The sequence below is a fragment of the Notechis scutatus genome, chromosome Z (genome assembly GCF_049901735.1).
Source record: "Notechis scutatus isolate UNSWTSFEM ecotype Mainland chromosome Z, rNotScu1.2, whole genome shotgun sequence".
In the NCBI taxonomy this organism is placed as follows: domain Eukaryota; kingdom Metazoa; phylum Chordata; class Lepidosauria; order Squamata; family Elapidae; genus Notechis; species Notechis scutatus.
This window is the reverse complement of record NC_142025.1, coordinates 52,919,217-52,945,867: the sequence shown is the minus strand read 5'-3', so window position 1 is coordinate 52,945,867 and position 26,651 is coordinate 52,919,217. Positions and strand designations below refer to the sequence as shown.

At 39.8% G+C, this 26,651-nt stretch overlaps 1 protein-coding gene across 5 annotated transcripts in view; it reads left to right on the top strand.

Moving 5' to 3' along the window:
* Positions 1-26,651, top strand: part of TCAIM (T cell activation inhibitor, mitochondrial) — a 71,493-nt gene that overhangs the window by 16,296 nt on the left and 28,546 nt on the right. For 2 of the 5 annotated variants that reach the window (XM_087947113.1, XM_087947111.1), the window contains exons 7-11: positions 745-842; positions 1,535-1,626; positions 2,580-2,812; positions 5,999-6,130; positions 6,708-6,853. In XM_087947113.1, the coding sequence (XP_087803239.1) occupies positions 745-842; positions 1,535-1,626; positions 2,580-2,812; positions 5,999-6,130; positions 6,708-6,853 (701 nt within the window). Of the gene's footprint in view, positions 1-744; positions 843-1,534; positions 1,627-2,579; positions 2,813-5,998; positions 6,131-6,707; positions 8,955-25,525; positions 25,962-26,651 lie in introns of those variants that run through there. The other 3 variants (XM_026684493.2, XM_026684491.2, XM_087947112.1) reach the window with 2 other exon arrangements.

Below are 26,651 nucleotides of genomic sequence, written 5' to 3'. Positions count from 1 at the left end.
TCAGGAACCCTGCAGCCAGGCCATCCATACCCTGACACCTGCCTTGCCACTGGAGCAGCACCAGAGTAGGAGGCCAAATGATGTGTTGGTACCACAGCCATGAGGCAGAGCAGTTGTCGGGGCATGGATGGCCCGGCTGTGGGGGCCCTGAGGTAAGCCAGTGTAAGGCATGTGGAGCAGCTCCACCCCACTGCCTCGCTTCATGTCTGCAGGACTAGTGCGTCCTCAAGCCTCCTGCTCCAGCACCATGCCAAAAGAAGTGGATCTGCTGCCATGTGGGCTCCTGCTGCACATGACTGCTTGTGCAGCCACCACAAGGCAGTTGTCGGGGTGTGGATGGCCTGGCTGTGAGGGCCCTGAAGTAAGCCGATGTGTGTGGAGTAGCTCCACCCTCTCTCACCTTACCTCATGTCTATCCGCAAGTAGAATGGGTAGCCGGGTGACTGCAGGTGCTTAAGTAGGGTTTATTTTAGGGGTAGGGCTTATATTGAGTACATGCGCATAAACCATGCTAGGGCTTATTTTGGGGAAAATACAGTTGTGAAAGTTATTACTTATGCAGAAGGTTGTAGCTATAGTCTAAATAGAAGAAAACTGTTCCTAAACAATCATTTAAATAATATTATGAAATTGGAATTATTTACATTGCAGTAACATTTAAAGTACTGTTTTTTCAATCAACTATCAATATTATGTATGGCTGTAAAATTTTGAAATAAATACAAATTTGAATTGCTTTTTTAGATGGCAGAGGAGTTGGGGTATTGCTCATCGATGTAGCCAGTTACATAGCCTAAGTCGCTTGGCACACCAGAGTCCAGAAGTACCTAAGAATGCTAAAGGTACATTTTCATATTGCAATTTTCTTTAATTGTAATTTCATTAACAAAAAGAATTCAGAACATTAAGCTTAATACAAAACATATTAGCACAGATCTAGTAAATCTACCTGCTTTTCTTCAAGATAGAAGTTAGAGTAATATATTTGTCCTAAGAAACTCACTTTATACACCCTGTAAGCAGAGTTTTCCTCATCAGTTTATCTTGTATTCCAATAACTAAGAATATTTACCTTTCCTTACTATAGTCTTAACCTGTTTGTCTAACTTAGAACACTTCCACATGGCACCATTTGTACTTTCTATTTCCACTAATTCCTCATCAGTGTTAATTGTTTCTATCTTTTGCTAACTTTCAAACTTTGGAAATAGACAGAGAACACCATGAACTAATTAGTTTTCTTCTAGTTAACCAACACAGTACAAAAATAATTTAATTCAATACCCTAATTCTTGGAATAATGGCAGTTCCTAGAATTAAAAAATATCTTTGCTCCTGCTTCACAGAGAAAGAGAATTGAAATACTATTCTGTCTTCCCACCAGCCCATATATATTTATATATGCTGTACACTTTTGACCCATTTTGGGGGGGGAAATCTCAGTCTATTCAAGAAAGTTTCATTCTCTCACATACTTGTTTCTTTTCTGTGAAATGACCATTCCCATTTCTACTATGATTTCTCTTTCCAACAGGACAAACAGTGATATTTACAGACCGCTCAGGAATGAATGCAACAGGCTATGTTATGCTAGGAACAATGGATGTTCATCACCACTGGACCAAAGTAGGATTTTTTTTAGTACTCAACATGTGGGTGGGTGGGTAAAGTGGGTGAGTCTGTCTGTCTGTCTATCTATCTATCTATCTATCTATCTATCTATCTATCTATCTATCTATCTATCTATCTATCATCTTATTTATTACCTGAGGTTGTATTCATTATACACTCTAAGTGGCTTTTATCCACCACAATAACAAACAAAAAATAGTCACAGAGTCAAATAATCATTAAAACATACTCTCATCTCTAAACAATCATTTCCCATTTGATAATTGTTCCATTCAATGGTGTTCCCTGCACAGAATGCTCTCTGAAATATTTGTTGCTTTATAGAAAGCAAGAAAAATCAGACCAAGTAGATGCAAACATTGTCACTTAGAAATCTTAATGATAGTTTGATAAATCAGCATCTATATTTACCATTTAATATGTAAAAAAAAATAATTTGTTTGAAATTAGTTTCAATGTGTTTCTTAACCCTGGTAAAGGGGACAATGTTGGGATGCATTTATTCTCTGATTGACTTCTGAACTCTTCCCTTGCTTCAAATAAAAGCTGACATAAGCATCAGCACTTTAGTTAATTGCAAGTATGACTTCTCATGTTTCTGCACGTTAATGTTATTTGGGGAACAAATAATATAAGCACTAAATAGCAAGTAGGGTATTGTATATAGTAATACTAGTGTCCCCTGTGTATACTATTTCTTTTTAAAAATTACACCAGCTTTTTCCAACAAGTTGCCAATGGGTAGAAGTGAAAATTGTACAGCAAATTCTGGGCAAATTGTGTTGAATATATAGCAATGTGCGTTATAGTAACAACTGAAAACTGGTGTCTATCTTTTAAAAAATTAGCTTAATGCTTACGTATTTTCTAAAACTGCTTAGTTTGGAGAATTGTAGGAGTGTTTACTACTATCATGAACTTTTAAGAAAATCTTTCATTTTGTACAGATTTTTGAGAGGTTGCCAAGTTACTCTACACTGCAAAAAAAAGTGCTGTTTCTAGAGGAGCGCATTAGTGAACTTTTGGGAGGCATACAAATAACTTATGTTGAAGAACTTCAGCCAATGTTGACAATTGAAGAGTATTACTCTATTCTTGACAACTTTTATGATCAAGTGCATAATAAGAGACTTCCATTTCACCCTAATAGTCTGCGTGGATTGCAGATGATTCTAGGAAGGTGTGTATCTAAAGAAGTAGATATTGTTTCCTAGGTTTATCTTTAATGATAGTTATGTTGTAGTCAGTTGATTTTTCTGAAATACTTATTTTGACTAAGCTTGGAGGGAAATGGAGGGAAAGTGCTTGAACATAAGGAAATTTATTTTCTGCTGTTGGATATAGTTGCTGAAAAGGAGACCTGTGCAGGAAGCCACCTAATTTACTTCAAGGGCTGAATCTCATGCTTTGAGAATGGTCCAGTCTCCCCAGGCTGCTGTAGGGGTAATGTGTTCTAATTTATTTTCAATCCTGAAGCATAATTTATGGAAAAACAAAAATAACAATGTTCTGTTTTCATTAAGATTGCCACAAATTATTTGTTAAAAATTGTGCTTAGTCATCTATTTTTCTTTTCTCCAATTGATGTAGTTGCACCCTGACTCTTGGGGACAAGTTTCTGCAGTTCCCTTGATAATTTTTTGAAAATGACTTTGCTATTTCTTCCTAGAGTCTCCTAGTACCTAGGGATAAAAACACATAACCAAAGTCACCTGGCTGATTTATATGCTTAACATGGGATTATAATGTACTATAATCTCTCAGATTCTAATCCAGCATCTTTAACACTCTGACTGCCTGCATTATAGTCTTGTTGCTCAGTTCTGTAAAGTGGGCATGAACTGGTTATTTGCGCAAGGAGAAACCATTTCAATCCAAATCACATTCTTGAATTTCTTGCCATTCCTTTTGACAGTAGCAACTTCAGTATCTCCCTAACTGATCAAAACCTTTTCTTGACTCTGACATCATGTTATAGATACATCATGCTACACAGTTCAGGCAGTAATTCCTCTCCTATGCAAAATATATTTTTATTTAAATTATCAGGATATCTTGATATTTTATGTAATAACAGATTTTTTCAAGATTGGACTAATTTTTTTTAATTGTTGACAAATTAATATTCCTGGCTTGTCTTATTTTTCTTTTGTATCGAAACTTTACTACTTGCTTCCAAAGTGTTTCTAGAATTTCCAGTATCATTAATAGACCTTTCGTTTTCCTATTATTACTCAGTGTCATCAGCTGGCAGAGCAGTCTTTTCTTTGCCTCACATGATCTTGTCACCTATCCTTCATGCTGCGATTGTGATTACTGATTGTGGTATGATTACAAAGATCTCTTTGAATAAAGACAGACCTTTGATCACTGACCAATTGTTCTTCTTTCTTCCCTTCCCAACATATCATTTTACATAAGCAGCAAAAGTTTTTGTTCTGTTTGATGTAGCTATTTGCAGTAAAGTGAAGCTTCAGAACTTAACATCAGTACAAACTTTGAATGGAGTTTTGAATCAGGACAAGGTTGGTTAATATCATATCTTACACCCTCTTTAAATGGGAGCCTAATCATGGCATAGCTCCACTGGAAAATATTTCTGCATCTATTACAGTGTTTCATGTGAAATGCTATAGTTATAATTGGAATGAAATTTCTTTCCTAATTTGTTTCTCTTTTTTTCTCTCATTCTTACTTTCTGTCACACACACGACACATAGCTGCATGCACATACTATTACTTCAGAGCTGTGCTAATCTAACTTTGATACTGTACATTCATTTGAAATAAGAGAAGACTCCTGCTGTTATTCCCATTTTACATAAAACTTTATTCAATGCTTTTTAATTCATAAATAAGGTCAATCTTAATCTGGAACATCATATTTGTCACCCAGTTCACTACATCTGTTTCCATTGCTTCATTTCCTACAAATGCATATCTATTATATTATTTCAGTTTAATTCTTATGTTGGTTCTTTGCTTCAGAAGACTTACGTGCATATCAAAATATTTTTAAAGTGATATATTTTGGAAAATATTTAAATAGCAAGAAGTTATAAAAGGAATACTTACCATATGATCCACAGAAATTAATTTAAGCCAACTTTCCCATTTTCACAAAGAAATCCCTATTTTGCAGAACAAATGAATTGTATGTAGCAGGCAGTTTTGTAGTTGAGGACAAATAGATTATTAACAAATTTGGAGACATAATGTTAAAAGCATGGCTAAACCATAAGATAAATTTTGAAAGGCATGTATGTGTTGAAAATTGGCAGAATTCTAGTTATATTAGGCTTTAGGAAATTCCTATTAATTTTTGGGGTATCACAAAACTATTATTATGGATGGAATATCTGTGACTATGGTTCACTTGGCTTTGAGGCACATTGTCAGAATATTAGAAACTTGAAGCTTTTTAAATAATTGTGTATATTTCAGTTCTTTTCTATATTTGTTTAGATTATTTATCAGACTACAGTAAAATGTATTTAATGAATGTCACTGGCTAATCAGTCTGCATTTGTGACTGAATTTAGAAAAAGATAATAAAGCTACAAATTTCTTTATAAGGATTTCTATTGCAGAACTTCTGAAAAAGGATAATTTCAAGATATTCTGGCATTTTATGTATTGAACATTTTATGTATTAAACAACAATTATTTTAATTAAAGTTTTTCCTGCTTCAGATCTTTCCTTAAAAATAGAACAATAAAAAGCAGTCACTTAAAATGAAGGAAGAACAGGCTACAAATAAAAAATATTATAAATCATTTTAAAATAATGCATTTTCAGCTTCTCTCTTGTACAACACTCTTCAAACCACATTCCATAGACTGGAATATAGCTAGCAATACAAAAGCCTTTCCTTGAGTTCTCCATGTTCCACATGTTCTCCAGGGAGGAATTTAGGGGGCCCTGAGTTTTAAATCAGTTATAAAATTTTCCTAGCATAATTATTTCTCTTATTCCAGAAATAAACTGGTAGAAGATGTTAGGGTTACAGAATCATAGAAACATACAATTTTCTGCATTACCTAAAATACACATGATATGAAATGAACTTCCATCCTCCACTTTGTAATCTTCTAGTATGCAAAGCAAACTTGGAACTCAGAAAGATCAAATGATAAATACAAAAGGCTGCTAATTATGAATTCAAAGCTGCAAAAGTACTAGGGATGTAATTTGTTTAATATTTTTAATTGGGTGGAAATTATATTGTGGTATTATGTTAAATCATTGCATATTCCCAAATTTCTAAAGCTTATTTTCTTTTGAATTAATCTTTTTTGATATGAACATTACATAATTTTGGCTACAAATAGCAAGATCAACTTCTTTGTTATATCGTTTATGCAGTGACAGATATGCACCAAGTCTTCATGAACTCGGTCACTTCATCATCCCGGTAATGTGTGATCTAGTAACTCTCCAGTGGTTTATCATGGACAAAACTCAACAAGCAAGAGAAAAACTGAAAAGAAAGGAAGAGTAAGTATTACTCAAAACACATATTCCAGTCTGTATTTGATAACTTGAGTGGTTCCAAGGCAACACTCCACAGCATGTGTAAATAGAAATGAATATTAGTCTACAAGATTCTCTTGCACTCAGAGGTTTCTTATGCTGTTGAGTCTTAACTTATAGAGTAGTGTACATATATGTATATTTAAATGTATGTACATAATAATATGTATACACATATAAATCAGATTTTAGGGAATAATAAACTTGAGGTGTAGTAATTGAAATCAGTATTAGCCAGATGTTAAGCAAACCTCTCAAATTAATTATAAAATTGAATTTCAATTGGCAAAAAATGTGGAATAGGGGACACTTGAGAAAGTACTTGAGAAGATAATTGAGAAATGCTTCAACTACTATATATTTTCATATTTCTTTAAAATCACCTTTGAAAGAATGTTGCAGATTATTTGCAGTTTGAGAAAGGGAAGATTTTTTTAGTAATTCCAAAAATGCAGTCTTTTTAAAGCCAAGAACTGATTTGGTATCTTCCTTTGTGTTTTATAATATTATTAAGGTGTGCATGGAATGTTTATAATTTCAGGTCCATACTACTAGAAAAGAAGCTGATCAAGGCTGTCACAAAGAAATTTTGTCTTCAACAGCTATATAAAGAACCCAGTGTTTCCAGTGCACAAATGATTCATTCATGCAGCAATCTACTGGAAGAATCATTGCCATATTTACAAGGTATGCATCTCTGCATTTCCCACTTCTTTTCTGTTCTGCAAGATGGAGACCTCTGTATCCCTTGGAACTGGAAAAACTGAAAGTAAATGGTGCTATACTCAATGTAAAAGAGAACAAATGTTATTTATGCATTGGTTTAAACAACTAAATTGAATATTTCCCAAAGTAAATTATGAACAAAAATTCCATGCCAGTATTAGGAAACAAGGCATAGCATTTATCTGGATTTTCCTGCTGTTCAGAAAATCTAAAAGTATTATGTCTACGCTTTTTTTGGCAAGACTCTATATATAAAGCGGGGTGAATCACTCCACTAAGTTGCATATGGCTCGATTTCAAGACTAATGAAACTGTATAGTGGGAAATGAGGTACACAAACTTTGAATGTAATACAAGAAGCACACAAATGTGAACCTTAAATGTTAAAATTTATATATCCCCATGTAATATAGGAAGATAAAGATTTCAGTATGCACAAGTTGTGTTTGGAGAAGCATTCTCAGAATGAAAGATGGTAATTGAAATTATTTTGTAGTGGAAATGTTTTTGAAAATAAATATTTCTGCAGAATCCTAGTGGTAAATATTACTGATATACTGTATTTGCAGAATTATTGTACACCTTGTTTGACAAAGATTTTACAAAGGTCCATTGAAATGTTTTGTCTGTTAGATCTTGCACTTTATATTTTTCATGTAAATAAAAGTAGCTCTGTATATGATCAATTCCTTCTGAACATGAATTTTAAGCATTTCTGCTTTTGATTAAGATAGTAATATGTGCTTCTTTGTAGACACTTCAGTAGATATTATTTGGGACTTTTAGGTCGGTTTACCTCATGCCTTTACAGAGAATAGCCACTGAGGACCTATTAGCCTCGCTGCCATTCAGTCATATATTTTTCATATCAGATCCAGGTTGATTAGGCTGGAGAAGCCTTCTGGGTAGCCCTGATATACTTACATGCTAATTCATCAGTAATATAGATTAGACTATGTCCTTACAGAATCCATCTGCATATATGATCATTGGATGCTATGTAAAAGTATTTAAAGAAAAATATTTTAGGACCTACTATGGCAGAGGAGAAAGCTGTTTGTGCTAATTAAGGTCTTTTTCTGCTAGGCATGCAAGCTAGTGGAGATGACTACCTTACATGGAAGTTCCCAGTGTTTGGGACTAGGATGGACTTATGGGAAGGAAAAGGCATGCTGAGCATGTTTTACAATCTTTAGATAGTTCACTCTTTTCCAGTTGAGTGCTGTATCTTTCACATTGAGCCACAATTAATATCCTGACAGAGGTTGATAGAAATTGTAGGCCACTCAGTTTTGCACTAGGTGGGAAAGGCTGACATATATGAATAATTCACAGGTGACCCAATTATGGCCCTGCAGATTTTTGCATTCCAGCTCCCACCAACTTCTGTTACCCTTGCCAATGTACCAATGTACAAATACATTAGCTAGGGTAACAGAGGAATAAACATCTGCATTATCTAGAGTAACATAGGCATAAACATCTGCATTATCTAGAGTCCACAGATTGCTCCTTCCTGGATAGTCATATGTATCAGATCAACAGCAACCTTACCAATTTGATTTTGCTAGCATGAAAAGAACCAACAGCAATTGTTTGCTAAGAGATTGTGACATATTTGTTCTTATCCGAGTTTATGTATGTCTTACCTGAAGAAGAGAGGCTTTGATAAAAATCTACATACAAATAAGTATTTGAATAGGGCACATTGTTTTGAATATTATTGAACTAAAATGTTAAAGTTTTTAAAATTTTAACCTTCTCAATAAATTTCATAAAATGCACTTACAAGTTGTTTAAAATGGATGACTATCTTGATGAAAACTCTGAATAAAGACGGAAGAAAGTATTAATTCCTATAAATGATGAAGCACTTTTGTCCTAAGTAAGGGCTGTTGATGTTGCAGATTCTCAAAAAACAATCCTAAACTTCAGGAAGGATACATCTTTTACTGTTATCTGATGTTATAATATGAGTTTTTACTGACCTGTGCCAAAATGTTTAAATGACTCATAATGAGATATCTGTGTGTTCTAAAAATAAAACAGAGTCTTAAAATTATCAGTGAGTATGCTACTTTTTATGGCTGAATTATTTTAGTAAATTATTTGAGTAACTATTTTGTTTGCAATGTTCTAGTTGGCAGCAATAAAAATTGCAGAAAGAAATAAAGGGATTTATAAGATACTTTGTAATACCATGGTACATGGTTTTTTGGTTGCATTATGGCAAATGATAAATTCATGACAGCTTATCTCACAAAACATGCTGTGATGTATTAGAACAGGAAAATAATAGTGTAGATTTCCATCTTCACAAGCCTTGAAAGCTGAAGACCCAACTGGTTTAAGAATTCTGTTATGTTATTCCTGTTGTTATCAGAAGAGGGCGAACTTTCCAAAAGAATCCTGGAGGAAATCCCAGATAGGGTAAGAATGCAAAGTAGAGACCTGGCTGGGAAGGATTTCATAGGTGGAGTCCAGTTTTCCTTTCTCTACTGTGTTGTCAAGTTTCTTGCTGCCTCATCTTCTGAAAATAAACCTTAAGGTATTGATGCCAATAAATAATTTTTAGAGAACAAAATTGCTGATAGTGCCATTTTCAGGGGGAGGAATTGTTAATTTTACATTTAACAATATTTTTTTAATTGTTGTGTTCTTAGGGCTGCTAAAATTTAAAAAAAGATAAATGTGTACTATTTAAATGCCTATCAGTGTTTACTTAAATGATTTTATCTTACAGCTTCAGATTATTAGAGCTCAACAGTCAAAATCTAATTTTTATGGTGTGAAGATTGTACTGTGTTGTAGCATTCTAGTCATTATGTTCATATGGAAAACAATTGTCTCAAATAGTTTTTTAGTGATCTCAAAGCTAGAAGAGTCTATACATAATGAAAAGCAAGGATGTGGTAAACAAATACCCTGCTGATTTGGTGATTCTCAGCAAAGAAAATGGAAACTATTATTGGGAGATATTTCCTAGATAGCTTTTAGTAGAAAGCTGAGTCTAAATGCTCCTCTAGAGAAAACAAAATTAGATAACAGATAATCAGAGTTGGAAGGGACCTTGTAGGTCATCTAGTCCAGCCCCCTGCCCAAGCAGGAGACCCTACACCATTTCTGACAAATGACAGTCCAATCTGTTCTTGAAAGTCTCAAGTGATGATGCTCCCACAATTTCTGAGGGGAAGCTGTTCCACTGGTTGATTGTTCTCACTGTCAGAAAGTTTCTCCTTATTTCCAGGTTAAATCTCACCTTGTTCAGTTTCCATCCATTATTTCTTGTCTGGCCTACAGGTGCTTTAGAAAATAGCTTGACCCCTTCCTCTCTGTGGCAGCCCCTCAAATATTGGAAGACTGCTATCATGTCTCCCCTGGTCCTTCTCTTCACTAGACTTGCCATGCCCAATTCCTGTAACCGTTCATGTTTTAGTCTCGTCTCCTAATCATCCTGTTCTTCTCTGTACTTTTTCTAGAGTCTCAACATCTTTTTCATAGTGTGGTGACCAAAACTGGATTTGGTACTCTAGGTACTCTTACTAAGGCTTTATAGAGTGGTATTAATACCTCACTTGATCTTGATTGTATCCCTCTGTTAATGCAACTTAGGATTGCATTAGCTTTTTTGGCTGCTGCTGCACACTGCTGGCTCATATTTAGCTGGTTGTCCACTAAGACTCCAAGATCCCTCTCACAGTTACTGCTATTGAGCCTGGTTTCACCCAGTCTATATGTGTACTTTTGGTTTTTCCTGCCTAAGTGTAGGACTTTATTTTTCTCTACATTGAATTTCATTTTGTTAAATAGGGCCCAGTGTTCAAGTCTGTCAAGATCCCTCTGGATCTTGAGCCTATCTTCTTAGGTGTTAGCTATTCCTGCCACCTTAGTATCATCTGCAAATTGCAAGTCTTTGTTCATTTTGAGCCTTTGCTTTCCTGACTTCATCTTTGCAGATTCTGGCTATCTGCTGATATTCTGCCTTAGTTGTATGTCCCTCTTTCCATTTTTTGTACTTGTCTTTTTTTTCCTTTCAATTTGCTAAAGAGATCTTTGTGCAGCCATGCTGGTTTCTTCTTGGATTTCTTGTTTTTCTTTCTCAGTGGTATTGTGCTGGTCTGGACTTCTATGATCGTACTTTTCAGAGTTTCCCAAGATTCTTGAGTTTTCCCCTTTAGGATTTTCATCCATGGAATCTTTGCCAAGTTATCCCTGAGTTTATTAAAATCAACTCTTTTAAAATCTAAGACTCTGGTGTCAATATGTTCTATTGTTTGTGTTTGTGTTATGTTGAATTCTAGTATGACATGGTCACTCACCCAAGGTTCCTGCAGTTTCAGCTCCCTCTATCACCTCTTCTCTGTAAGAATTAAATCCAGTATGGCTGTCCCTCTAGTTCCATCCTCTACCTTTTGGACAACGAAGTTGTCAGCTAGGTTGGTTAGTAACCTATTTGATTTCTCACTTGGTGCAGAATTAGTTTTCCAATTGATATCAGAATAATTGAAGTCCCCCATTACTATTGCGGTGTGTTTCCTGCATATATTTGTTGGTTGGCAAAAAGGACATCTATTTTTTCTGCTTGATTGAGTGGCCTATAATATACACCTATGGCCATGTCATTCTATTTTTCTTTTATATCGACCCATATGCATTCTAGAAGATTTTCATCTTTGGTTTCATACATTTCTGTAGCAATATTGTTAGTGGTCCTTTACATACAGTGCAATTCCATCTCCTCTTTTATGGGGTCTGGTTTTTTTGAACAGTTTGTATCCTTCTACCAGTATGTTCCAATCATGGGTTTCATCCCATCAAGTTTCTGTTATTCCAACAATATCATATCTACTTTCATGTATTAGTAGTTCGAGTTCACCCTGTTTGTTCCCCAGACTTTGTACATTTTTATATAGGCACTTGAGATCTTTATGTCTGACACTGTGTTTACTGTCTACATAACCTGTTTTCTGCCTGACTGCCCCTACTTTTTTGCCACCTGTTTGATTTGTACACATGGTATGGCATTCATTTATTAAGTACCGTATATACTCGAGTATAAGGCGACCCGAATATAAGCCGAGGCACCTAATTTTACACAAAAAACTGGGAAAACTTATTGACTCGAGTATAAGCCGAGGGTGGGAAATGCAGCAGCTACTGGTAAATTTCAAAAATAAAAATAATTAATTTGGGAAACGATCTCACTATCATGAAAGGTTTAATTGATTCACTAACCCAAAAGAAGAAGATGATGATGACAGCGGGAGGCAGGAGTCACTCTCTTCCCCCTCCCTCGGAGGCCCCCTGAGTCAGGAGTCGCTACCGGCGGCCCCAGTCCGCGTCGCCTCGGGAAGGGAAAGGCAAAAGGAAGAGCCGCGGCAGCGCTTTGCAACAGCAGCAGCGGCACCAGAGGCTCAGGCTCAGTGGTTCCTGGTTTTGCCCCCCCCTTCCCAAGGCAACGCGGGACCGGAGCCGAACTGGCGGCAGCAACTCCTGACGGGCTGGGGCTCAGCCGGACACCTGAGCGGAGATGTAGGGAGAAGGCAAAAGTGACGGAAGATCCTTCAGGGGAAACTGAGGGGAGACTCACCCTTGGTCCAGATGAGCCCCTTCCTCGCCCCTAAGGAAGCAGAGGCAGCCAGCAAGGGCAGGCAAGCCCCGCTTCACAGACTCCGTCCATCCTCACTCCCACCCACCCACCCACCCAAAGCCACGAAGTCCCCCAATCGCGCAGCCCAGAATCGCCCTCCCCTCAGGGGGCAGCATGCTTTCCCTTCCCGAGGCGACACGGGACTGGGGCCACACCGGCGGCAGCAACTCCCAACAGCCCCAGCCGGGAAGGGAAAGGCAAAAGCGCTTTGCCTTTCCCCTTCCCGAGGCGACACGGGACTGGGGCCACACCGGCGGCAGCAACTCCCAACAGCCCCAGCCGGGAAGGGAAAGGCAAAAGCGCTTTGCCTTTCCCTTCCCGAGGCGACGGGGACTGGGGCCGCACCGGCGGCAGCAACTCCCAACAGCCCCAGCCGGGAAGGGAAAGGCAAAAGCGCTTTGCCTTTCCCCTTCCCGAGGCGACGCGGGACCGGGCCGCACCGGCGGCAGCAACTCCCAACAGCCCCAGCCGGAAGGGAAAGGCAAAAAGCGCTTTGCCTTTCTCTTCCCGAGGTGACGCGGGACTGGGGCCGCACCGGCGGCAGCAACTCCCAACAACCCCAGCCGGACACCTGAGCGGAGCCCGGGCAGAACTGCCTGTTGCCGCCGTGGGCGCCGTTGCGGGCGCCCGGCTGCCCAAGTAAAGAACAGGGCCGCGCCGGACCATCGGAGAAGCGGAGCAAAGCCGGACACCAGCAGCCGCCTCCCTCGGCGCAGAAAGCCTCCCCCAACCAGCCGGCCAGTCTCCTCCTCCTCGGTCACACAGAACAAACAGGCAGAGAAGGAGGAGAGCAGCTGGCCAGCCGGGGGAGGCCTCCCGTGCTGCAAAAGAGGCAGCCAACGATGTCCGGCGCCGTCCTGCTCCACGCGCTGGCTGCTCGGACTTGCCGGGCCCGGCACATAGAACAGGGCGGTGCCGGATGTTGGAGAAGCCGAGCGGAGCCGAAGCGACCTCGGCTCGCGTTGTTTTCTGAGCCCGCGAGCCTAGAGCCAGGGCGCTTTCATTGCACGGCGGAGCTTCTTGTCTCGGGAAAAACCGGCCGTCGTTGCTGCCCCCTGAGGGGAGGGCGATTCTGGGCTGCACGATTGGGGGACTTCGTGGCTTTGGGTGGGAGCGAGGACGGACAGAGTCTGTGAAGTGGGGCTTGCCTGCCCTTGCTGGCTGCCTCTGCTTCCTTAGGGGCGGGGAAGGGGGCTCATCTGGACCAAGGGTGAGTCTCCCCCTCAGTTTCCCCTGAAGGATCTTCCGTCGCTTTTGCCTTCTCCCTACATCTTCCCTCTGTTAAAATTCCCCCCCCCCACACACACACACACTTATTTTTGGGCGGATAGATTTCGTGTCTGAGCATTCTCACATGACGGTGGGTCTTCCCCCCTAAAAACAGTTAAAAAAGAAAAATATATCCTCATGCAAGAACTTTTCTGCTTCCGATTACCCCCATGCTTAAAAGTTGCAAAGGAAACACGGAAGCAGGGAAGCGCCTGCCCAGCTCCGGAGCTCCACACCATTTTTTTTAGAGGGAATTTGACTCGAGTATAAGCCGAGGGGATTTTTTCAGCACAAAAATGGGCTGAAAAACTCGGCTTATACTCGAGTATATACGGTACTTGGTTTTGGTTGACAGCAAGGTTGATAATCTTACCTGCACAAACATCTATGTTACATGCACTGGTAACCCTATTATTCTCCCTCGTAAGGCTGCGAGAGGTCAGGAGTGGGTGTTGCTCTTGCCCTAGCTTCTTGGACTGAGTCTGTCTAAAAGGCTTATTAGCCTAACTTCGCCCATTCTCAGTAGCTCCTCCTAGCTTTTAACTCAGTCCTCAGCCAGGACTGATGCAAGTCACTGCCTCTCCTGCCTTTGGAAGTTTTTTTCACCAAAGGCATCCTTACAAAGGAAAAAAGAAACCTCGAAAAAGCCTCACTTTTGAATTTACACGACTCTGTTTCTCAGCTGTTTTTCGGCCCTCTGCAGCGAAAAGGAGGCCGTTGCTCTACTGGACAGCCATTTTCGAGAGCAGGGGTTTCTACCCTCTCTAACAGAGCCACAGGGCTGTTTCGGAGCCTCCGCGGCAAAGAAGGAAGCCATGCTTCTCAGGAGCTGCCCCTGCCATCCAGGGGCCAGCGAAAGGTCAGGGTCCCTAAGGAGGTGAAGCAGGCAGCCTCGTGGCCTGAAATAGCCATTTTGGAGGACCTCGTGGCCAGGCGGCCATTTTGAAAAGTTCCTGGGCCAAAGGTGGCCATTTTGAAGAGGCTCGGCCTGCTCCTCCAACCACTCCTGTTCCTCCAACCACTCCTGCTCCTTGCCAGCACTAGGCCACTGGTTTCTTGTCGCTGCTGGCCAGAAGACACCGAAGGGTAGGCACTTTTTAATTCATTTTCATCCCAGTGGGGGATTGGTTCCCCGTCCCGAAGTAGACCAGGGCCTCCAGGCTCCAGGCTGGACCTGGTCTATATTGGTTAGCCCTATTAGGCCCAGGAGGGTATGAGTCCCAGTAGGAAGTGTTAAAATATCCTACTGAAGATTGTATAGGGCTGAAGAAGAATGGTTGTTGGAGGTAGGGGATTGGAAGGAAGATTTCCCCTGAACTTCATATATAAATCACTTTGTGTGTTTCTCTTCCTTGTATAGGACTTCAGTTCAGAAAAGGCCTTTCTGCTTTCAAGATGGCTGAAGCCCATAGGGACACCAGATCATCTAGAGCAGCTAAATATCACAGGGCAGCTCCTGCTGCTTCAAGTAACAAAGGAAAGCAGCCTGAAAAGAAGGTCTCTAAGGCGGAGGAGAGAGATGTTTCCAGGCGCCATCAGGCCTTAGAGAAGCATATTGCCATGGTACAAAAGGCCTCTACAAGCAGATCTCCAGAAAGAGAGTCTTCTCCTGTTTCATATCTCAGTGAGGTGGATCTTCAGGATCAGGAACCTGGACCTTGTCCAAACTTGGTCCCCAGATGCAACCAGAAGAGAGGCCTCCCCTCATCCCTCAGAGGAGGGAAGTCATCAAGGTGAATTCCCATGGTGGATTCAGGGCTGTATCTTGGCAGGAGCGTGTGTGCAGTAGGCCTAGGATGGAAGCCTTCTTTACCCCTACTTCAGCAGGACTTAGGCCTACTGAGCCTTCTGATCCAGATGTCCCAGTCAACCTGCAGCTCTTGATTGACAAGGCCATCAGAAAAGGTATCTCTGAAGGTATTCAGGGATTTGCCCGACATTCTTCGGCAACTTCTTAGATTTAGAGAGAAGGTCCCGGGTTCAAGAGGCTCTTCTTTCAGAAAGAGGTTCCCTGGTCAGGAACCAGTTTCTGTTTCGGCTTCGGCCTACACTCTGCAGTCGCTGCTGAGCAAACCCTGGTTGGTGAACCTGATAAGAGGGAATCTGATATGTCAGAAGATGAAGGGCCTTCCCATGAGGTTCACAGGATGTTTTAAGCATGCCTTATTCTCTTCCTTGCTGTACAAAGCGAGAAACACAGCCAACCTGAGGGATGCAGATGATGAAGAAGCAGCTACCCAGCCTCCTGTGAGTTGGATATCCTCTTAAATGAACTGAGGTGAGGAAGGAGGTGGTCCCATCCTCCAGGCTCTTTCTGAAGGTTGTTTGGAAACAGCTGGAGTCACCTGTCTCAGGGCCCAATCCCCTGTCTTCAGATCGCAGGTTCTTCAGTGTTGCTTTGGCCTCTTCAGCCCCTTCTGATCCAAATGATGGCCTCAAGGCGGAGGAAAAGCGGATCAAGCAATTGTTCCAAAGGTCTCACCGGTGGCTGCCTGGGCAGTCAAAGGTTCTATTGAAGCTTCGTTCTTCACCAGAACATCGCTTAAATGGCTTAAACAATTGCAGGACAGGATCCCCACTACAGATACGTGGGCCCATCAGGATCTCAATAAAATTGTGGCTGCAATGGAATTCACGGCTGATGCCACCCTCCATGGGCTTGGTTTGCCACCAAAGCTATTGCTTCTTTGGTGACGGCCAGACGCATGTGCTGGTTGCGCAATTGGCAAGCTGATGGAAGAAGGAAGTGGAAGCTGGCCTATACTCCAGTTCAAGGAGACAAGCTCTTTGGGAAAGCCTTGGAACCATTCCTGGTCGAAACCAAGAATAAGAGGAAGCTGCTTCCATCTCAGTTCAAGAGAGCAGAACATCGGCCTGCTCCATACTTCAAGCGCCCTTCGTTTAGGGGTGAATCCAGTTCCAGCTTCCAGCACCCAGCCAGCATCCTGAGCCTCCTCCAAATTGTTCAGGCAAGGGCAGACAGGCCAAACGGCCCTTTAGAGGAGGAGGAAGTCACCCGTACCATCGCCAATGCTAGCATTGCCCATTCTTTCCCCATTGGAGGTTGTCTAGCTTGGTTTGCCGACAAATGGGGAGAGATTACTTCTGATGCCTGGGTGTTAACCACTGTAAGATCAGGTCTTTCACGAGTTCTACTCCACTCCTCCAAGGTTTTTCATCTCCTGCCCGGTTTCTAGGGATTCAGGGAGAAAGAGGCTCATGGAGTCAGCTATCCAGCACCTGCTGGAACTCAGAGCCACCCAAAGGGTCCCTCTGGACCAACAGGGGATGGGGTTCTACTCCAGAATATTCGTTATCCCCAAGGCCTCGTGGGGTGGGGGTGGAGAACAATTCTTGACCTGAAATGACTCAATAGGTTTATTGTTTACAGGCGTTTTAAAATGCCCTCCAGACCATTCTGGAAGGTGTTAGGCAGGGGGACTTCCTCACATCCACTGATTTGATGGAAGCTTACTTACACATTCCCATCTGTTTTTCCCATAGGAAGTTCTTATGGGGCAGCACTATCAATATAGAGCTCTCCCCTTCGGTTTATCTTCCACCCCTAGAGTTTTTACCAAAGTTTTGGCTCCCCTTGCAATGCACCTCTGTTCCTTGCTATGTTATTTAGATGACATTTTGATATTGTCGTCTTTTCAAGGGGCTCAGCGGGACTTGCAGGCCACTATCTCAGTGGTGCAGGATCTTGGTTTTTCTATTAGCATTAAAAAGAGCCAATTCACTCCATCAACTCATCTACTTCATTTGGGGGCCATCATTGACACAGGAGTGTGTCAGGTTCTTTCACAAAAAAAGGCAGGACAGCCTGCAAGGGTTGGCCAGGAGCTTTCATAGTGTGGGTTCTATTCCTCTAGCTCATCTCTCTCAACTATTGGGTAAGATGATTTCTTGTATTGGTATTGTTCCCTGGGCCAGGCTTCATGCCAGGGCCCTAAAACTCTCAGCGCTGCAATGACTGTGGCCTGGGCAACGCTGGTGTCTGTGGAAGAGGTCTGCAAAGCAGCCACTGGACATCCCCATTGCCTTCCATCCACCACTACTGGCTGGACACCTTTGCTTCAGCGGATGTGGCATTTGGCAGAAGGGTCCTGCAACAAGTGGTCATGGAACCAGAACCAGTCTTAACTGTCCTGAGGACAACCCAGTTTTGGTATGTCCCACTCCTGACCTGTCACAGCCTTACAAGGGATGATGGGTGTTGGTTTACCTGAACATCTGTTCTCCTTATTGGCAAGACAGGTCAGCCTGATGGAACTGGTCCTTCCAAGGCCTAGGGGAGGGGGGAACCGATAACAATTTTTTTTATTTTGTTTTTCTCAGAGGCAGTCCTGTCTGTCGTGATTACTTTGTAGAAAGCTGGGAGGAGCTACCCAGAGTGGGTGGAGCTAGGCTAATAAGCCTTTTAGACTCAATCCAAGCAGCTAGGACAAGAGCAACACCCACTCCTGACCTCTCTTGGCTACCAGGAGAATAGAAAAGATCAATTTACATTGTCGAAGGCTTTCTGGGCATCTAGAAATCACAATGTCGATCATTGTGTTCTTTGTAAAATTCAAGAGCGTCTAATACTATTCTCACATTGTTTGTCTATTTGGGAGGAAACCATTTTGATCGCTATGTATGAATTCATTTAAATAATTTTTAAATCTTTCAGCAATGATCGTAGTAAATACTTTGTAATCTGTATTTAAAAGAGATATAGGCCTGTAATTTTGGATTCTTGTCTGATCTGTACCTTCTTTTTTAATCAATACTATATTGGCCTCTCTCCAAAATTTTGGTATTTTCCCATCATCGAGCACAGCATTGAAGACTGACTAAATAAATAAATAAGTAAATAAGTAAGTAAATAAATAAGTAAATAAATAAATGTTGGTTCAGGGTATTCTGATGTTCTTTGTATAGCTTTGCAGGTATAGCATCTTGGCAAGATGCTTTGTTGTTTTTTTGTTTGTTGATTGCCTTAGCTATTTCTGTCATGGTAATTTCTTCATTTAGCATTAATTTCATATCTTCTGGAATCTTTGGTAAATCAGCTTTCCTTAGGTAGGTTCTAATTTTTTCTTCTGAGTAATTTTCATTTCTTATATATAATTTTGCATAGAATCTCTGGGCAATGTCTTTTTTAGAGTTCTCATCATAATGTATGATCCCTTCTTCATCTTGTAATTTGTTTATTCATTATTTTTCTCTGTGATTTCTTAATTTTTGTGCCAGCCACTGTCCAGGTTTATTAGCATTTTCAAAATAATTTTGTTTAGTTAGTTTAATTTGTTGTGCTATTTTCTCTGTCTCCAAAATATGTAGTTTATGTTTAAGAAGATCTGATTTGCTTTTCAAATTTTGATTATTAGGTTCTTTCTGGTGCAATGCCTCCATTTGCTTGAGCTCTTGTTCCAATTTTCCTCAATGTTGTTTTTTTTGCCTTATTTCTTTTTGCTGTATATGAAATTGTTACACCGCGTATGTATGCTTTGGCAGTGTCCTAGAGAGTTTGGATTGAGATATCATCTTGTTTATTTATTTTTAAAAAGATATCCAATTCTTTTTCTATCATTATATTGAATTCTTTTTCTTTGAGAATTGCCCTTTGAAAAGTCCATCTTGGTGTAGCTTTATGTCCTTTCTACTGTATACTTATGGGGTTGTGATCGGCCCAGGTGTTAGTCTCTATAGTCACTTTACGTATTTCGGAATCTAAATCTTTGGATATCCAAACCATATCAATTCTAGACCAGGTTTTGTGGCGATTTGAATAAAATGTACAATAATTCTTTTCATTATTCCTTTCTCTCCAAAGATCTATCAAGTTTAAATCTCTAATCATTTCAAAAAATGTTTTGGGGAGTATTTTTTTTCTTTTTCTTGTGTCATGTTTATAGTCTCTTTTCCTATCTACAATCACATTGAAGTCCCCAACTATACATAACCCATCGTACTCTATATCAGTGATCCCCAACCTTTTACGCCGCGTGCCCGGTACTGGCATCAGCTGGCGCCGCGCCCGGCACCGGCATCAGCTGGGCGCCGCGCCCGGTACCGGCATCAGCTGGGCGCCGCCATCTTTTTTGATGAAAAAGTGCTTCGGTGACCTCACCGAGCACTTTTTCATCAAGATATGGCGCCAGCACCTTCGGTGAGCTTTTCCGGTAGAAATGGCTTTCTACCTGGAAAAGCTCACCGGAAGCGCTGGCGCCGCCATCTTTTTTGATGAAAACGTGCTTCCGGTGAGCTTTCTACCCGGAAAAGCTCATCGAGCGCATGCCGCCTTATCTTTTTTGATGAAATGTGCTTCCGTGAGCTTTCTACCCAGAAAAGCTCACCGGAAGCACTTTTTCATCAAAAAGATGGCGGCACTCCAGCAAAGCCAGCGCCCGGTAGGACTTGTTCCAGACTGTACCGGTCCGCGGACGTGGTTGGGGACCCTGCTCTATATCACTAATTATATTATGCAAAGAAAGACTCTTGGGCTCCATTTGGTGCATATATCAAGGCAATTATTATATTTTTGTTATTTAATTTAATCTCAACTATTAGAATTCTCCCTTCTTGATCTTTGTAAATCTGTTTTGCCTTAATTTTATTTTTTACATATATATAGCCACACCTCTTTTCTTTTTCTGATCTAATGATACAAACAGGTTCCCTAATTTAGGTTGTTCTCATAAATGTTTTTGATCGTGTCTTATATAGACTTCTTGCAAAGCAATTATATCGGTTTTCAGTTTTTGTAGTTTGGCAAATATTTTCTGACGTTTTATTGGTGAGTTGAGTCAGTTAATATTTTTAGTGATCAAATCCCACATTCTTCATCTGTTTTCTTAATTGTATCTTGTTCTCGTACTTCTCGTGATTCTAGATTCTTTGGGCTCTTCATATTTCCTTCCATAGTATTCTATTTTATCTCCATCTCCTCTTCTCTTAGGTCTTTCCGTTTCTTGTGGTCTTTCTGTTTCTTCTATTATTTGTCCTACTTAACCTTCTATTATATCTTTCTCTTCTCCTTGATCTCCTGAATCTTCTTCAATGTTGCAGTGTTGCTTGTAAAAAATCTTCAGCCTTTTCTACGGTATCAAGCTTATATCTTTTTTCCTGCCAGGTTACCATTATCCTTTCCGGTGTTAACCACCTAAAATTGATGTTATTTTTGTTAAAAACTTGTCGTCAAAAACTGGTAGTTTCTCCTTAAATCCCTCATTCTTTTTGGAACCTGTTTTAACTAATATTTGTTTTCCTTTATATTCAAGTTGTTCGCCACGTGTTCAATGTAAAATTTCATCTCTAATCGTTTTTTTTGTAAATTTCACGTGAACTTCTTTAAGGAGATGGTGTTTTCTTCCATAGCTCGTTTGGACTCTATATATCTCATCCATTTCAGAGCTCATTTCCTCTTTCCTGGTCTCTAAAGCTCCCACCAATAGTTTAGCCATCTTCTTCCTTTTCTTCTATTATATTTTGGAACCTAAGATATTGGGCAGCTCTCTCTGCTTCTAAGAAGATCACTGATGTTTCTAATTCCTTGTTGGTTGAAATTAATTTCTCATTTATCTCCATGAGTTTCTTTTCTTCTTTGGAAAGTCTTTCTTCTACTTCCACCAGTTTTTGTTCAATTTTAGTAAGTTGTACTGGAAGGCTTCAAACTTCCTGCCTATCAATTTCATTCTTTCTTTTAATTTGCTTGTGTCATTCCTTATAACATCAATCTCTTTTCTGAAATCTTCATGATTTTTTAACATGGCTTCTTGATTTTTTAGCATAACTTCTTGCATGTTCTGCATCATGACTTGGAGATCCTTATAGGAGTTAGATCGTTCCCTCTGAATCATATCTTTGATTGACTTTTGTGTCAAAGGACTGGAAGACATCATAGAGCCTTGTGTAGTATTTTTTTCCCCTGCCCCTATCTTTGTCAAATTTGGGTTGCTTGCCATATTAAATAGACTTTTCCAAAAATTATTGTTTAACAAAATATCCCACTTATGGCTTCCACCTCTTTGGCCCTCCACTGTTGGTTTATATTTTACGCTTTTAATTGGGTATTAACCAATCATCTATTGATGGTATTTTTTAACTATTTTTTCCCTTTTGCCCCTTTAAACCCTTTATTCAGTGGAGGGTGGGAGAAGTTTAGGCCCTAAATAAGAGATCAACAATCAGAAAGCAACAGTAAAAATATCCCAGTATCAATGTTACTATTTTTAACCTTATAAGATTATTAATTATAATAATTGTAATAGAGTTCTCTTCAATATCACCAAAGTATGATTAGGCTATCTTATTCCTATGTAACAATTTTAGCAAAGATATATCCTATATTAATATTTAATAATAACTATATTCAATAATCAATGAAGATTTTATAGAATAGATTATAAATTATTGTAAGTGTTTATATTCTAAAGAGATATAGAGATATAAAGATATATTATTTATAAAGGTATAGATTGATTTGCAAGGTCTTTTTTCAAAATGGAACTTAGTTCAATATGTATTATATAGTTATATTTCAGTACAATATAGTTTTTCAACAGTCACTTCTCAGGCTTGTTTTTTCTTCTTGGTTTTTTTTTAACACTAGCAATTATATCCAGCAGATGTTCAGTAGATGTCTCTCTCTTCTAGTTGTCACACTTGATATTACAAAGTCATTGTTCTTGTAGAGGCTCCATTTTTCTTTAACACTTTACCACAGTTTCAAAATTTCCAAGTCTCTATTTAATTTCTTTTCTATTTCTCAGACTATATAATACCAAAAAGTTAATGCTCTATGAAGTTTCTTTTATATTTCTCTTCTTTTTGCCCCTTTCAGCTTTGTTCAGTTCTTATTATTTCCTGGTTTCCTTTTCACTAGTTCTTTTGCTGTCCAGCACTCTCGTTGCTACAGTTAAAACTTTCACAGCTCTCACCTCTCACCAGGTTCCATGGCTCCAAAATCTTGTTTATGCTCCCTTCCACTGCTTTGCACAAAAAGCCTAGGAGAAAAAAAGCCTCCGTCAAATGTATATCGCTGTCATTCTGCTTGTTGACTGCTTGCTCCGTTCAGCCATCAGATCATCTCAGCTGGTCGCCTTCTCCCAGTCCACTCAGATCCTGGTTTTTCCTGCTGATCACTGCCAGCTGCCACTCACAAACAGTCCGCAGGACACCTCAACTCCTTCAGCTGTCCCTCCAGGACTTCTGTCAGCTTCAACGAGCTCCGCAAACAGAGGAAAAATGGCTTGTGAAGTGGAGAAGATTGCTCGCACTGCCACTGTCTCCAACAGCGCCCCCCCAAGTTCATTTTATTGAGTTTGTTAAAAGTTTTTTTCCTTTTTTGAGGAGAATTCAATCTATTTATGTTCAATGACAACTTCCATATTTCTTCCTGAATTCTCCTACTTATATCTAGTTTTTATATCCCTTGTTGTTCTGGTTTCTCTTAGTTCTCTTTTCTTTTCAATTCTCTTTTCTTTCTCTCTTTGCTTTCAATTTCTTCTCTTTTTTCATTTTCCCTTTCCCTCACTTGTATTTCTTTCTCTTCTCTAATCAATACTCTTGATTCTTGTTCTCTTTCTTCTTCTACTACTCTTCTATTTCTTCTTCACTGCCGAAAATATCTTCGTAAAACTCATCTGCCTTTTCCAGGGTGTCCACTCTAATTCTCTTTTCCTGCCATGTAATTATTATTCCCCCTGGAATCAGCATTCTAAAATTGATGTTGTGCCTGGTCAGTTTAGATGTCAAAAATTGATATGCTTTTTGTAGGTTCCTAATTCTTTTTGGCACTTGTTTCAGTACTATCAGCTGTTTCCCCCTATACTCTAATGGATCTTCTCTCGTTCTATGAAGAATCTTGTCTCTGATTGATCCTTTGACGAATCTTGCATGGATTTCTTTTGGTAAGTTATGATGTCTTGCATAATTAGTATGTTTTCTGTAATTTTCATCCATTTCAATCAACTTTTTATCTTTTTCTATTCCCAAAGCTTTCTCCAACAATTCCGCCATCATTTCTTGTAGGTCTTCTCCTCTTCTTTTGTTTTGAAAACGTAAATAATGGGCCACTTTTTCAGATTCCAGGACCATGACCATTGCTTCTAATTCTTTGTTTGTCCTAATCAATTTCTTGTTGATTTCTTCCACTCTTTTTTCTTCTCTTTCCATTCTTCTTTCCATTTCATGTAATTTTTGTTCATTTTTCATAATTTGTTGTTGAAAGGATTCCACTCCTTTCCATCCATCGTTTGTATCTTTTCTTTAAGTTCGCCAGTGTTGCTTCGTACCTCCCCAATCTCTCTCTTCATTTCTTTGTGATTTCTTGACATGGCTTCCTGCATTGATTGCATCATGGCCTACAAATCTTTGAACGAGTTGGACATAACTCTTCGCAATAATTCTTCGATTGACCTTTGACTAGATGGGCTTGAAGTAGCCGATGAGTTGGCCAACAAGGTCTGTGCCATTTGCTTTCTTCCTGTCCCAATCTTAGGTAGATTTGTAATGCTCCTCATATTTAATATCTTTTTCAACCAATACACCCACTTCTTCCCTCTATTATATCCCTCTGCCACTCTAATCCTTTTTACTTATCCTTTTTATTACAGATTCACCAACCTTATCCTAATTCTGTATCTTCAATCCTTGTATTAATTTGTCTGACCAATCTATTTATCTAGTTGTAATAATATAAATTATATACTATGTATAATATCCAATAACAATAGAAGTATCTATAGAGAAAATCATAAGTAGCAGTAAAAATTAAATATATTTTTAAATTATATTGTTTAAGAAATATTGAAGTATGTTAAATATAAATATTAGTCTCAAGAATATCAAGATCTCACCCAATTCACAATCATATAAATTCTTTAAGCTATAATTTTATTTTAGTAATAATAGTAATAATAATAGTAATAATAATACAGTAATGGCTTAGTAATAATAGTAATAATATATCAGAAATGTACCAAATATACCAACGATTCTAACGTTATCGATGTTATTCTATATTTCTTTTCTTCTTTCTCAATTGCCACTACTATGGAGTCTTTGTTTCTTCTTCCAAAAGGTTCTCAAACAGCAAAATCCACAAGTGTATTCAGTTCTCAGTTTCTTCACTCAGACACTTTGCAGATAGGTTTCCTCCCTTTTTTATTAACAAATAGTCAACAAATGTCTCTCTTACGCTTCTTTTGTAATGGAATTCTGTGCCAAAACTGCTCTGTCACTCTCAGCCAGCTCTGCCTGTTAGTCACTTTCCCTTTATTAAAGATTGTTACTAACGTCTTTCATAAAGTTCTCCAAAGGAAAAAAAAAACTACCCAGAATCTGTTAAGTTATCACAGTCTCACTTCTTGTTTTGCAGTTCTTTATTCTTAATTTAATTTACTTTGGCCGTTTGAAACCATGCTTATATTCCCTAGAGGGAGGGGCCATTAATTAGCATTTTTACTCCCGAGTCGCCTGTGCTGCTCTTCCATGAATCATCCTGCTCTCACTCACACCCAACACAGGCGTCTCGGGAACATCCACCTGATTGATGTCGGTGAACCACAGCACTATCCCTCACTGCAGGGCCCTTCCCCCAGATCTGACGGTTCGAATGTGGCCAAGATGGGAATCGAGCGTGAAAAGCTGTCACTAAATCCAGAGCATGGATGGAAGTTGCATCCTTCCACATAAATGCCTCCGTTCCATTTCCATTCAATCAGGTACTGATGGTCAAGCTTCCTCACTGGCTGGTCTAACGGAAGATGCCGAGTAGACAACCACACCCGATCCCCCACAGCCAATGGCAGCGGCGCTCTCCAAGAGCGGTCTGCAACTCGCTTATAATCTGCCGTAGCCTTCCGGTATCGCATGCAAGACTTTACATAAGACTGCACATCGTGTCATAATCAGGGCCACCGAGACACAAGGTGCAATGTCTTGAACAGGCCAAAATGCCCTGCCGCAGGATTGTTGTGGCACTGCGACAAGATAAGACCTGAAGCGGCCCTGCCGGGACTTAGAGTTTGTTGCGGTGGTGTAAGAGTTCCTCTTCAAATGACCACAGTGAGTTGGGTCCCACTTCTTGCCTCCACTGATCTGCCCAAGCATCATGACGCTGCGCCTCCCAAATCTGCATCCGTAAATCCACTGGCTCCCGCACAGTGGAAGACAATTCTACTGGCAGTACTGTCCGAAGTGGGAGTTGATCCTCTGGATGCAGGTACTCAGGCTTTTCCACTACAAATGGACAATGTGTATTGGCATGCCTCAAAGCTTGCTGCTCATTGAACCCATCTGTAAAATCCTGGAGTTCCAAAGGCACAGACACTTCAGGTGAACTCATTACCATCCCTGCACAGATGTGATGGGTGTGGTCCATGCACTGCAGACTTGGGAACGTGATCATATTCTGGAATCAATAGATTTGGGGGTCATGAGACCAAAGCCATGCCAAACCTAAAATCACAGGGAAATGCAATCCAGAAGTGAGGTAAAACTGAATCACCTCCTTATAGAGCTGTAATTGCAGGAATGTTCCAATCTCGGATGGCAAACCTCAGATAAAGAATGTTTCCAAGCAAATACAACTCAGGCAAACAAAGTCACTAATCTAAAGGAGGATTAGAGAGAGGAAGTAAACATATGTTAGACTTTAACTAGAGATAATTAATTGTATTAATTACTGTGCTAAACAGTAACGAAAGTTAAGCAGTAACCAAAGTTAACCAATGATGGAGGATAACTAAAAATGTGTATAAATGCAAGACTAGACTCCAATAAAGATCATCATGATTCAGTTGTTCATGATCAAACAACTCGACTGCCTCGTCATTACAACAAGTGGCA